The sequence below is a fragment of the Panthera leo genome, chromosome E3 (assembly GCF_018350215.1).
Source record: "Panthera leo isolate Ple1 chromosome E3, P.leo_Ple1_pat1.1, whole genome shotgun sequence".
Taxonomy (NCBI): Eukaryota; Metazoa; Chordata; class Mammalia; order Carnivora; family Felidae; genus Panthera; species Panthera leo.
Genome location: NC_056694.1, coordinates 25332830 through 25347601, shown reverse-complemented (window position 1 = coordinate 25347601; position 14772 = coordinate 25332830). Strand labels below are relative to the sequence as shown.

The window sequence follows — 14772 nt, the reverse complement described above, 5'->3', positions numbered from 1 at the left end:
TTGTGATGAGGTTTGTTCTGTGGAACTGTCAATAATTTTTTTATGTGGTCCAAGTTTATCAGTATTTCTTTTCATAGATTTTGGGGTTTCTGTCAATGCTTCATAAAAGGGCTTTCCCACTACAAGTTTAGAAACAAAATCCTCCATGACATCTTCTAGTGTTTCTATGGTTTCATCGTTATATTTTTAAATCAATAAGAAATCAATCTGGAACTTAATTTGGTGGAAGGAGAATATATAGATTTAGCTTTATTTTTTTTTTTTTTCTAAATGGCTACCCAATTCTCTCAACACTAATCATTGAATAACATATTTTCCCTACTGATCTAAAATATCACCTTTATTATATACTAGATTTCCATATGTATTTGGATCTATTTTTAGACTCTATGTTGTCCCATTCAGATACATAAATCAGGTTATTTTATTCTCTGACTGAACACTTTTTAATGACTTCCAAGAGCCCAAGTAAAAATGTAGTGACTCACAGTCTTAAGCAGATCTGGGTATCACTTCACCCACCTCCTATGTGGCCTTGGGCAAGTAAACTAACCACTCTGAGCCTTATCTATAAATAACATGATTACTGTAAGGATTTGGCTTTGTGTGGGGAGGGAGTAAGGCATGTTTCAGGAACCAGACTACAGTGTTTAGAGTAACACTGTTCAATAGAACGTTCTGTGATGATGGAAATGCTCTGTATATCTATGCTGTCCAATACAGTAGCCACTATCCACATGTAGCTAGTTTGGGGAACTAGAATGTTAATTTAACTAATTTTAATGTAAACAGTCATATGTGACAAGTAGCTGCCTATTGGGCAGCTCAGATCTAGATCCTAGAGAGGAAGAAGGGGAAGATGTGTAATAGAGGCTAGGCTGTGAAAGGCCATGTAGGTCTTATTGGAGACTTGAGTCTTTATCCCAAGAATAATAGGAAGTCATTAAAAGGCTTTCCAGTGGGAAGGAGGCAGGTGGCCATCAGTGGGAGTTTTGGAAAGATTGTTCTTTACAGTACAAGAGAGATTGTGGTAGACCAGTTGGGTAGATGTTGTATTAGGGTATAGGAGATCATGGTCACTTGACTTAGGATAGTAGTAATATAGCTAAATAGATAGATTCAAGGGATATTTTAGACTTAAAATAAATAGGATTGGAGTGATGGACTGGTTGTGAAGGGTGGAGGAGAGGGAGGTTTTAGAATAATGCCTGGGTATTCTGACTTTGCTCATATGGGAGAAATGGTGACACCATTCATTGAGAGGGGAGAAAACACTGTAAGAGGATTTGGAGGGGAGATTGTGTTAGGCTTGGTCATATTGAGACAGTTGGTGATGGATATGAAAGTCTGGAGATAGAGAAGTCTGGGTGGAGATGGAGATTTGTAAGTCATGATTGTATGAACAATATTTGCTGTTGGAGGGTGGGTGGGAGAGGATGGACCAGAAGAAAACACAAGGTAGAGGACTGAGCCTTAATGAATGGCATTTACTGATCAAGAAGAGGAGGAGGAGCTTAAAATAGAAAATGTCTAGGGGCGCCTGGGTGGCTCAGTCGGTTAGGCGGCCGACTTCGGCTCAGGTCATGATCTTGCGGTCCGTGAGTTCTAGCCCTGCGACGGGCTCTGTGCTGACAGCTCAGAGCCTGGAGCCTGCTTCATATTCTGTGTCTCCCTTTTTCTGACCCTCCCCTGTTCATGCTGTGTCTCTTCCTGTCTCAAAAATAAATAAACGTTAAAAAAAAAATTAAAACAAAAATAAATAAAATGTCTAGAAAGGCCAGAGAAACTCCAGGAAACTGTGTGATCTCACAGCAGCTGCCTAGTCCAATGCCACTTAGTTCACAAGTGGCAGAACTAGAATTTGTGCCCAAAGCCTATAGATACATGCATTGTACACTATTTTGAACTGGAGACACTTCACTAGCAATAGAATCAAAATCTTACCTTTTTGAACACCAGAAGACTGTCAAGGGTGACGTGGAAACGCCCAATGGCATTGCTAATTGATATCACTCCAAATGTTAGCTCTGGGAAGTCTTTGATCACATCATAGAACAACTCTGCTACTTCTTCCTCTAAATCCTGTTTGGGGAAGGATGTTGGGTAAGGCTTTGGTAGAAAGCAAAATACCTGGCTTATTTAAGGTCAAGGTGGAAATGGTGACCAATTTGTCTCCTCACCTTTCCAAGTTCTGGGGTTTTCCTGGGTCCCCTAAATCCCTTTTCATGGATGTTTCATACTCAGAATACTTATATGGCTATGACTAAGCCCAAAATAGACAACTCCACAGAGATTAATGAAGAGAATTGATAAACTTGATTTTTTCCAATTATTTATAATAAGGTTGTTCTAAACACACAGGTTTAGACTTAAACATTTATTCCTTAATCGCTTTCAGAAGAGGCGACTGATCTGGCCGCATGGATCACCAAATATGAGAAACTTGGGGCTGAAAAGTGAAATGAGACAGAAAGAGGCACATACTCTTCCTATGTAAAAATATAATGCCAAAGTTCTGACTTCTACTGGGGGAAGGAAAGAATCATCAGAGTTACAGGACATGAGTAGAGACATATAAGAAACTCATTTTGCACAAGGAAAAACAATTTGCAAATTATTTATTATTCAGTGATGTTCTAAATGGGCCTCCAAAAGATCAGTTATACTATCAAAACCAATTTAATAAATGTCAGTCTCCTCTCCTCTCTCTGCATTCCTGTCCACCTTTCTGGTTAGCATCTCCTACCACTTCACCTTCCATTCTTTCCTTCTTCATTTTAACCCTGGAAAAACAGCTTGTTGGAAAAGGAAGAATGGGCATGGGATTAACCCAAGTGGAAGACCTCTCCTCACCCCCCCTTCCCAGACACAGGATCCTTACCAGTTGAAAAGTCACCTCCCACCTCTTGACCCCAGTACCTGGAAGAAGCCAATGATGACCAAGGGCCTGGATTTCACAAAATCTAACACCTGCTGGGTGTTATTGAACAAAAATGCTTTTTGGCTAATTTGTCTTCTCAACCAAACGACCAAGGCAGTAGATTCAACCACTCCTGGAAACAGAGACAGTTAAGTGGATCTCATAGCAGTTTCCTCTTAAACTGGAGCAAGACTTGTTTTTTCCAAGTTTAATGAGCAGAAGCATCTCAGTCTTGGACTCCCACACATTAAAGGCCAAGGTCAGTCCTTCTACTCCTTCCCACCCCAGTACCAAGGCATGAACATTAACAGCAGCAGCTAAACTTCATTGAGCACTTACCAAGAACAAGGCACTCTGCTGAGCAATTTGCATATATTATATCCCCAAAACAACACTACCATATGGGATAGATACTCTTACCCTCCCCATTTTGCAGAAGAGAAAACTGAGGTTTGACTTTCCAATGGCCATTCTACTAGTGCACCTGGGAATCAAACCCAAGAGGAAGCATGCCTTCTCTTCTTTTCTTACCTACCTTCCAAAGTGACAGGAAGATAGATTTATTTAAAAAAAAATAAATGAATGAAATGTAAATAAAAATAGCAGCTAGCTTTGTGACTTTGGGAAAATTCCATTATTGCCTATGCCTCCAACTTCTCATTGAGATCTTCTCATGAAGGTCATAGGTCATGACTTCCATTTCTCAGCTATCATATGGGAGGTGCTAAGCACAGCAAAATCTTAGCTTCTAAAATTGGGACACATATACCATGTCTGGGGAGACTTAATAGTGTGCCAAAATGTGCATGAAGCTATAGACATATGTTTGCTAGAATCATCAATTCCACATGATGGTAGATACCATAAAATACTATTTTCTATCAAAGATTACTATAGAATAAAATGAAGCATTTAAATTGAGTTTATGAGATAAAGCAGTGTTTGTTTTAAGTAGCTTTGGACTACATCTATAGGCCCATATTCCTTCACTCAGCATTCATTCCTTCACTCATTCGTTCATTTGACAGATATGTGCTGAGTACCTATTATGTTATTGAGTGCTGTGCTTGGTCCTGGGGATATAATGGTGAGCAGAAACAAACGCAATCACACTGTTTTGCAGCTCTCGTTCTGTTGACTAGGACAATTGTCAAATAATTACACAAACAAGCATATAATCACACTCAAAGTAGGTATTCAAAAGCAAAGTTCTATGAGCCTGTAGCAAAGATACATGACCTAGACTGTGTATTCAAGGAAGGTTTCCTGGAGGAAATCACTTATGAGCTGAAAACTGAAGGATGCAAATGAGTCAATAAGAAGGCAACAATAAGAAGGAAATTGGATAAGGAAGGAGAGGGAAAGGCTTCCAGGCAGAGCAAGCAGTCTGTGCAGGACAAATTGCTGCATGCAGCTTGATGAATGCATGTCAGGTGGTAAATCGACTGGAAAGGACTCTATTTTCAGCATCTTTGCTTACATATAAATATATATGTTTATATAAATATAAACAATATAAGGTTAAAAAACTTACAGTGGAGTATATTTGCATACAGAAAGGTGTACAAATTATAATGTATAGTCTTAGGAATTTTTGCAGAATGAACACACCTGCGTACTACCCAGATCAAGAGATAGATCATTGCCAGGCTCTCACAAGTCCCCACTGGGCCCTCTCCTAGCCCCTGACACACCCCTACCTAAGGGTAACCACCATTCTAACTTCCAACAGCATGCATTAGTCTGCCTGCTCTTGAACTTCGTATAAATGGAATCACAGTGTGTGTTTTGGGGTCTGGCTTTGTTACATTTGTGAGATTCATGGGCTGTTGCACGGGCTGTGTAGCATTGTGTTTTGTGAATATTCTATAATTTATCCATCCTCTGTTGGTAAGCATTTGGGTTGTTTCCAAATTTGGGGCTGTTAATTAATTTTCATGCATGTCTCTGGGGGCACGTTGTATGCACTTCTGTTGGGTACATGCCCAGGAGTAGAATTTCTGGTCATAGGGGATGCTGCGTTCAGCTTTAGTAGATACCAATTAGGCCATTTTAAAAGCCACAATGAGTCAGGCCTGTAGAAGTTCATAGAACGACGGACGATGTGCTGGCCTCAAGGGACAGAGAGAGAGAGGGGGGAGGCTTCATGCCAGCCTCAGACCACGGCACTCCACCCTGTGGCAGTCCCCCTCTCCTCCTGGATTCAGCCCCAAGGCTGAGTTTCTATTTTCACATTCATGTAGACTATTCTATGTTCTAAGCCATCTTTCAGAAAGAAGCAGGCACAAATTATGGAAATAGTTTCTCTTACAGGCATTTGTCTGAAAAAAAAAAATGTTGTAAGTGCTCTGAAAGGAACTGGTTTCAAAGTCCCGAAAATACCAAAAAAAGTGAACAAAAAGCCCTCCGAGTCCATTTGAATTTCAGGTCATCAGAACCATAGTGCTGATCTCATGTGCCACTGTCTCCTGCTGTCTGTACGGCAGCCATGCCCTCTTCCCCCGGCACATTGGGCCTTGGCACCCACCAGTCCCTCCACCTGTGCTGCCTTTTCCTCAGCAATCAGGGCATCTCCTCTGGCTTATTAGTCCTAGATTTGGACTTTTCTTACCGCCACCCTCCTCCCCATCATATCATTTTCTATTTTATGATCTATTACATTTTCTTCATTCAGTCTACCTTTTTCTGAAACTACAATTTTTGTCTAGCTTGCTCGCTAGCTCCTGTAACCATCTGGCTCATACTAGGTGCTCAAGAAATAATTACAGAATGGATGAATGAGGTGAATGAATTATAAGATAAGCTAGCTTAAAGGAATTTGATCTCAGATCATCTTCTCTGGGATGTCTGAGTTCTCTTTGCCCCTCTGGATCCCATGGGACTGAGGTAGCTCTTAACTTGATAAATAGTTTGTTCCTGAGTGTCTGCAGATCAGTCACTGCCCCACTGGCCATGTGTCTCCCCTGACTCTTGACTCTGAGCCAGAGGACATGGTAACAACTGAGGTGTGAATGTTATGTTAATGATTGACTGGGGCTGTCGTTCCACTGCATATTTCCAAGCACAAGCTATGAATGCATCATTAACTGAGGCCCTGAAGCCAACCTGAGTTTCCCTCCCTCCAGTGAGGAGGCCATGGCCAAGTCTCCCACCATTAATCCTTGGGAGACTAGAAGAGAACCAGAACTATAGCTTTGACCCAATAAGGACTAACCCCCACATGGGGAAGTTTTCATAAAAGTTGGGGCAGGAGACTAGCAGAGCTCTGTTGCCCGTCTTAGCTCAGGGAAGCCCTGTCAAGTTGGCAGAACTGACAGTATTCATCCTATTTAGGAAATGAGGAATTGAAAGGCTGGCTCAATTCTCATAACTAGTGTTTGTCCTAAGTCTAGGCCCTGGTTCCCTCCCAGTATCCCACTGCCTCTTTCCCTGGTTGGGGGTAATACTGAAGAAGAAGAGGGATGGGCAAACCTAGTAGAAATATGGGCTGGCTCCTTGTTCCAAGTCTGCCTGCAGTGGGGCAATTGCAATTCCATCCCATTCAAACTCAAAAACTATTCATGAAGAACCTAAGTGTCCCTGCACTGCACAAGGGTCAGGAAACTAATGGTTTGATAATAATAAGGACCACATCTGCCATTTACTTAAGAGTGCAGCACAATGCACAGCAGGGGTTGGTCAACCGCAGCCCATGGGCCAAATCTGACCTGCCAGTTGCCTTTATAAATAAAGTTTTATTGGAACACAGCCACACCCATTTATTTATGTGGAACTGCTTTTCCACTGCATCAGCAGAGTTAAGTAGTTGTGAAAGAGATTGTCTGGCCCCTCACAGAAAACATTTGTTTTCTGCAGTGCTTATTAGCTGGGGATTGTTGAGAAAGTTGTTGTTCCACTTCTCTAAGCCTCGGATTCCCCAGCCCCTACACTGGGCTGTGACATTTGAAAAGGGGGCCAGAACAGTGGTGGAACACAGTAAATGGTTCAGATATGTGTCAGGGCTTGTGCCTTATAAACTTGTTTCATCTAACCAGCAACCCCTGGATGTAGATACTTGCACCATCCCCATTTTACAGATGAGGAAATTAAAATTTGACAAGAGGAAGTGATTGATCTTCAGGCATGTAGTAAGGATTTAAAGCCAGCTGGTGTGTGCCAGTTCTGGCAGCCTCTTCAGAGGACCCGGGAAAGGAAGTGAGATCAGCTCCTGACCCTGTGCTCTCACCAGACAACTAAGTACAAATACAGTTCTGTGAAGTAAAGGCCTTGAAGGAGGAAGCACAGGTGCTGTGGGAGCCCAGAGGAGGGCAGGCACCTTGACCTGGGCAGTCAAAGGAGACTTCCTGGGGGAGGTGGTGATGCAGCTTTCTGTATGGCAGAGGAGGTCCCAGGCACTGGCTTCTAGCAAAAGGGGCTCAGACAGTCTGGAAGTCGCCACATTGTCACCTTTATTGCCTCAAAAAGAAGTCAGACCTCACCTGGCCTTTAGGAGGTGAGGGCACTCCAGAACCTAAGCCACTCCATAAGCAGATATAGACTTCAACAAAATAACCAGTGTCTCTCATTTCTTCACCACCTTCCCCAAAGCCAACACATCACAAAAGATTCCTGTCTTGGGATCATTGAGTCACCATTGTTGACAGTTGTCACTCAGTATATCCCTAGGAAGCAGCAGTCACCGTGTTTCTTTTCTCACTGCTCCTGTCTACTCTCTCCATCTCTTCTCTGCCCTCCCCCTGCCTCTTCATTATCCCATAGGCCGGCTATGAGCCACTACACTGCTGGGTCTTGTTGGGTCTTATTTCTAATCTGCCCTGAGGTAGGTGCTTTTGCTGCACCTTCCCCTGAAAGTCTAGTCTGTGTCTCATTCCTCCTTGTGTCCACTCTGAGAACCGCAAGGTATCCTGCAGCTCCTGGAGGTGATGGCATTCTCTGGGCCCTTTTGGTTTTTGTCAGCAAAACTGAAACAGGCTTATTGCAGACCTGCTAAATGTCAGACCCTGCAAAAGACTATCTCAGTTTCCTGACTCAGTCATTCATACATATAAGGGGAGCATTCTCCCAACATAGTACAGGCTGTCTTGGGCACATTGGCATTCCTCAGTTTCATTCCATCCATCCATCCATCCATCCATCCATCCATCAATTTTGCACACATTTATGCATTTATATATTTAGCATTAAAAAAATTAGGACCTACCATGTACCACACTGAGACATATAAATCTTCAGGCATCCTTAACACCAATATACGTCTTAACACATGGTAGTTTCTCAGTAAGATCATTGTTTATGTGAATGAACAAGTTAATTAACAAAGTGGATGATGATAGAAACTAAAGTGGTTGGTAGTCACTCTGTCCCAAATCTGTCTTGTTTCATCATCTCCCAGTCTCCCTTTTGGTCAACCAGTGCTTCCTTGTCCTGGGACCCTGTCAAAATCATTCTAAAGTAGAAGATTGGGATAGTAGGTAGGTAGTGGAGTTAGGAACTCACTCTCTGGTCTCTGGGAGTTTATGAGCTATGCATCTCACTATCCCACCTCATGGTACTTCTGGAACCCACCAGCTGAGATACAACTGTGGTGGAGGCAGCTATGGATTCACCAAAACTTATTTTCCTTATGGACACAGATCAGGGCCATATTGCCCAGCCTTTCAGTTGACTGGGACCATGTAATAGAATTTTGGTCAATGGAAAGAGATATGATGTTTGCCACTTCCAAGCTTGGGTCACCAACACTACCATTGGCAACCCTCTGGCTCCTTGCCCCAACTATTAGATAGAGAGAAAATGGTAGATTAGATAGAGAAAAATGGAGGCCTCAGGGGCCCTAAGGGAGGGCAGAGCCACAAGCTGGAAGGAACCTTGGTCCTTGAAAGACTTGGGGAGCAGAACTCCCCACCTCCACCCTCTGACTGCCAACTGGGCTCTACATGAGCAAGGAGTAAACTTGTAATTCTTTCACACCACTGAAATGCTGGTGTTTGTGTTTCCACAGCTAGCATTGCCTTGATTGACACACAACCGCTATTACCTTTGCAACTGATGGGTTCTGACCTGTTGCCCTCAAAAAACAGCTTCAACTCTGGGGCCTCCTTAACGTTAAACTCCGTTTGAAGTTCCTTCTCGACTGTGATGTCCGCTTTGCCAAAGCCAAGCCCATTCTTGCCTTTGCCCATGATCTCCACCGCTTTGCCCAGCTCTTCAGCCAGGCTCCTGGATTGCTTGGACGATGGGTTATCTGAAAAAGCCAGTATAAGTCAGAAGTTGCTAGACTTATCTCTCAGGGAGGAGGCTCGGTTTCACTTGCTTAGCTCCTGGGCCTTCCTCACGCTGTGCTGTAATAGGTAAATTTTCAGAAACATGACAGGATGGGAGACACATATTTTGTGAAATTGGTCATTTGGGAGGTGCATCAGGGTTCTGTGGGCTCAACAACACTGGAAGTAATACAACTTTGGGCAATTCATTCCAACTCTGTGAGTCTCACTTCCCTCATGGGTAAAATGAAAAAAATAATTGTGATGACCCCATAGAGTTGTCAGTCAAATAAGACTTATTTAGCAATCAATTATATGTTGCCTATTAATTTCTAAGAGATTTCCATGGATTGAGCCATCTAATCCTATGGGGTAGGTATGGTTATTATATGAATTTTATAGATGAGGAAACTGATTGGCAGCAAAATGTCCTACTTGCCCAGGGCCACATGGCAGTGAGATATAGCCAGGATTTGGAACCACTAAATCAGCTCTGTAACCAATATTGGCATGTTAAACCCTTAGCACAATGCTTGGCACATGGTAAGGACCTAATGCATTATTATTACTACCATTATTATTGAGCAGTTTCTATGGTCAGAAATTCTAGGGAAAAGAATGAGGGGACATGCGCACCATCTGGTAGAAAATCCTGGAGTTACAGGCCAAATTGAGCCCCTCCATTTGCCCTATAGCTGCATGTAATATTGCAGGGGACTCTCAAGCAAGCAAGGTCAGGTGTGAGAAAGATGGGGGTGGGGAGAGGTTATGATGCTCCCCTACTCTTTCTGATCCTGTCCTTTGGGGTTGGTGGTGTCAAAGAGACCTCACACTCTCAATTAAGATTCCTTGGCCCCTCATATTGCTGGGCAGTGGGGTGGGGGTTTAGGAGTAGGGAGCCCTTTTCTGGAAAATGGCCGCAGGGAGCTGGAATGTGATCCTGGCAGAAGAAGGCCTTCCTGGCCTAAATGAGAGGGGACGAAAAGGCACTCACATTTGCCTTCCTTCTTCCTGATAACACTGAGATTGCAGGCCCCTCAGTGCCCTGATGTCTGCGGCAGATGGACAGAGCCAGGGCAGGGGGGTCATTGATTCCCTTTCAAGTCAGAATACATTCCCCTTTTCAGCCCCCACACCTCTCTCCTGTCCATCTGGAGCACTTGGAAAAAGTGCAAGTGACCTCCACTGCCTGGGCAAATTCCAAGCCCAACAGAGAGGTCTTTTGTAAAGCAAAACCCAGAAAGCCTGCTTCAGGACAACTGGAACACGCCCCGCTATCAGTCAGCACACCTGCTCCTGTGATGGAACCCGAAAGTGAATGATGGTTTTCATTAAATTCCCAATCAGTGAACAGGAAGTGGGACTTTTCGCCTCTCCACTGCCTGCTCTGTCACCGTCATTGCCTTCGATACCCACTGCCCCCAATCCATCACCATCAACAGGTCCTGGCCTGTTGCCAGCTGCTCAGGCCCTCAGGCCTCTCCCCTGGCTTCCTTGTGGATTTGGCCCTGCCTGGCTCAGGGTTGCTGATTGACTTCCTGTCCAAATCTGAGTCTCTAAGGGAAGCAGCTCAGGGCAAGGGAAACACATGGAAGGATTGTCCAAATGATGGAGCTTTTAGAAGTTCCACCCACAGCCCAGTGCTCTTGAGTATCCGGAATGGAAGAAATGAGAGAAGTAGTCTATAATAGCTGGAATGCTGGGATCTGAAAGCTAGCTGGACAGGATCTAACAATAATAGCCTTGGAGATTCATCCACCCATTCATCTGTCCATTCATCCAGTCATTCACAATTCATTTGGCAAATCCTTTTTAGGATCTGCCATGTGTCAGACACTGTTCTAGGTACTGGAGATTTAACAACCAATAGATAAAAATCCCTGCTCTTGTTGGGGAAGACAGAAAATAAACAAGTAAAGAAATAAAATATACGCTATATTAGATGCTAAGTGCTAAGTGGAAAAAAAAGCACAGCTGGACGTTGGGAGTGTCAGGGGGATTAAGTTTAAGTAGGGAGGCTAAGGGAGGCCTCACTGAGAAACAACATTTTAATAAAGACTGAAGGAGGTGAAGAAGCAGGCTATGTGGATATCTGGAGAGAGAGAGCTTCCAGGCAGGGAACCATAAGTGCAAAGGCCCTGAGGTGGGAGTATGTGCAGCATGTTTGAGGAATGACAAGGAGTCTGGCCTGGAGCAGAATGACAGGTGTCAGGGTCAGATAACATAGGACCTTGTTGGCCCCTGAATAACCCCTTCTCTGAGGGTTGTAGAAAGATACTGGAAGGTTTGGGGCAGAGTTAGATATGATCCTACTTATTTTTAACTGGATTGTACTGAATGTTATATGAACATTAGACCGAAGAGGAAAGGGGTGGATCCAGGGAGACCAGTGGGAGGCCTCTGTAACAATCCAGGTGAGAGGTGATAATGACTTGAGCCAGAGTGATAGCAATGGAGGGGGTAAGAACTGGTCAAAGTCTGGAGACATTTTGAAGGAGGAGGTGACTGGAGATAGATGAGAGAAGCGGGAGGAGATGATAGATTGGATGTAGAGTGTGAGTGAAGAAAAGAGGTCAAGGATGACTCCACTGATGATGATGATGGTGGTGATGGTGATGATGGTGATGATGGTGATGATAGTAATGATAACAAGGTAACAACAACTACAAGTTATTGAGCACTCACTGTGCCAATCACTTTGCTAAATGTTACATGCTTTATCCTGGTTAATCCTCATAACAACCTCTGAGTTATCTACCATTCCAGGTGAGGAATGTTACAGACAAGAGATGGAAATCCAGAGGTCTTATGGCTGGTACACAGTTAGGCTGAGATTCAGCTCCAAGACTGGATGACTCCCAGATTCATGCTCTAACTGACCATATAGGTTAGCTGATCTGAAAAAGATTTCTTTTCCTGGAAGGAGGGATGGGATGCATTTTCCATCTCCCCTGCTCTAGGTGGTTTCCATCAGAACAGAGAGTATCTGTAGAGCCAAATCCACTCTTTATGATTTACAGTCCTGTCTTCTGGTTTCTTTTTAAAATTTGCAAATCAGTTTTACCCCTGTGGTTCTGGAACCTTGAATTCCAAGCTTGTAAAGATGAAATCAATGTGTACACTCCTCAGGTCTTGGTGCCTATGTCCTGCCCTGGCCAACTGGAAATGCCAGTTTGGCTGGGGTATGGTAACAATTCAGATGTACATTGTTGCTTGGGCAGAGTAGAGCCCAGTGGGCTGGGTGTGTAGGGAGCCCTCTGCTGGGAGGCTGAGACTTCTTGCAAGTACAGCCTTCTTTGGGTCCTAAGCTCTACCTAGAGAGAGTTCATTGTCTGACACATACTACTATATGGCACTCATTGAACTTCATTAGGTTGTTTCATAAAACAGAGACAGTTATGGTGGTTTACAGCACCTGCAGTTCAGGGAGGTTGTTTTTTTAAATATCTCTGTGCCTGTGTTTCCTCATCTACAGAATGGTGATACTAATAGATCCTATACCTTAAGATGATCCTACACAGTAAGACAAGGTGTTCAAAGCTCTGGCACAAAAGTGCCTGAAAAACATTAACTATTTTGATGACATAGGTGGGGGAACCCTTGATCTTGCTCTGACTAGGTTCTCTCTGGGAAGGGGGAGTCTTATAGAAATGTCAGGATCCTCAGCAGATCTTCTGGTTCTTGGGGAAAGAGACACAAGGGTGACTAGCACCAAGTCATCCAGTATAAGCCTGGGCCTATTCTGTGGCTCTCACATTGATTTTAGTGTAAGCAAATGAGACCCAGGGTCATGTTACAATAGGGAATTGGTCTCTGAATGTCTGTGTGATGTGTAGATGTGTTAATGGCTAATGGACCTAGGATCAATATTTGCCTGGGTCTTTAGTAGATAACCCTGGGTTCCCTTTTTCTGAGAAGCCAGTGTGAATCAGGGGAGGGGCTGGTGGATGGGGAAATGTGAATGTAGGGACTGGAGATTAGCTCCCAGCACAGGCAACTGGAGTCTGCCTTTCTTTAGATGGTGGTTCTCAATGGGGGACATTTGGCCATATCTGGAGACATTTCTGGTTGTTACAACTAGAGTGCTGCTGGAATCCAGTGGGTAGAGGTGAAGGATACCACTAAACATCCTACAGTGCATCCCCCGCCCACCACACACACACAACAAAGAATGATCCAGCCAAAGTGTCAGTAGTGCTGAGGATGAGAAACCCTACTTTAGACCGAGCTCCAGATCAAGCATGGAAAAGTATTCTGAGAATAATCCTCTCCCATTCCATAGGGCCAGTATAGTGTATAGAAGTGCTCACAGATGATAGGAACTTCGGGATGGTAATCCGTCCCTTTTAGTTCCTCAAGGGTCAGCCAACAAATTCCTCTGACCATCATAATGGCCTTTAAGGCCCTAAAGGACTGTACTTCCTTTCTGATCTGATCTCCCACTTTCTTTAGCACCTCAGCTTTAGCCATCCTGGCACATTCCCACCCAGGGCCTTCACACTTGCTGTTCCCTCTGCCTGAAATGCGCTCCTCCCAGCTATCTGCATGGGTTGCTGCCTTCCTGCCTTCAGTTCCTTGCTGAATTTTTACCTTCCCAGACCACCCTAAATAAACTTGCAGCGTCACTTCCACTAACTTTTTGCACTTCCTGTTGCTCTTCTGTTTTTCTCCATAACACTTTTAACCATAAGACATACTATATTTTTTACTTATTTGTTTATCTTGGGTCTCCCCTCTTTAGGACCTAAGTGCCACGAAGCAAGGATGTCCATCTGTTTTGTGCCTAGAAGTCTATCTGGCACATAACAGGTATTTGATAAATATTGAATGAATGAATGAATGAATGAATGAAAAATAAGTAAGTCGCTAAATAAATATTTCAGTTACAGCACAGTTTTGTAAGATGGATTGTACATTTGGTGTCAGACCTTGTCTAAAATCCAGGCTGTACCACTTATCAATTGTATGACTTTGAACAAATTTTCCAGCCTTTCTAAGAAGTCTTTACCTCATAATGTAAGATGGAGATGATGAGACCAAGTACAGTGCCTGGAATACATATGCTCAATAAATGGCCATTATCATCATCTTCTTCATCTTCATCACCATCCTTTATCCATATTGCCATCTTCATCATCATCATTATCATCGTCTAACCTGTTCCCAGGACTCTTGCCATCTCTGCTTTAGAGGCACTTCCTAAATGACCCTAGACACAGCTCCTGATGAATCTCATTTTGGCCTCTCCCCACTAAAGGTAGCCTACCCTTCTCTCCTTGCCTCATTCATGCAGAACATTATGGCCAAAGGCAAGTTCAGTTCATTCACTCATTCATTCAACATTTCATGCAGGCCTACCATGTACAATGCCAGATGTTACTAATCAAGAGATGAATGAGATTTGGCCTCTGCCCCCCCATGGAGCCCACAAGTTTAAAAGCCGTTTCAATACAGTTTGGCAAATGCTATGAAAGGGTGAGTACACAGGATTGTGTCGGCATGGGAGGGCCTGCCAGTCAGTGTAGGTGGGAGTAAGGGTGGACACGGCCTCCTGAGAAGGTGGCTTCATGAACTTAAACCTCACAATCC

At 43.7% G+C, this 14772-nt stretch overlaps 2 protein-coding genes across 7 annotated transcripts in view; one reads left to right on the top strand and one right to left on the bottom strand.

Annotated features, from left to right (window-relative positions):
* ACSM5 (acyl-CoA synthetase medium chain family member 5) overlaps window positions 1-14772 on the top strand; it is a 185331-nt gene that overhangs the window by 128227 nt on the left and 42332 nt on the right. The gene's annotated exons all lie outside the window — the stretch shown is intronic.
* The window catches only part of PDILT (protein disulfide isomerase like, testis expressed), a 42837-nt gene that overhangs the window by 13373 nt on the left and 14692 nt on the right, over window positions 1-14772 (bottom strand). The window contains exons 3-5 of the mRNA XM_042921786.1: window positions 8958-9164; window positions 2920-3053; window positions 1945-2082 (exon numbers count right to left, since the gene is read on the bottom strand). Of these exons, the coding sequence (XP_042777720.1) occupies window positions 1945-2082; window positions 2920-3053; window positions 8958-9164 (479 nt within the window). The remainder of the gene's footprint in view (window positions 1-1944; window positions 2083-2919; window positions 3054-8957; window positions 9165-14772) is intronic.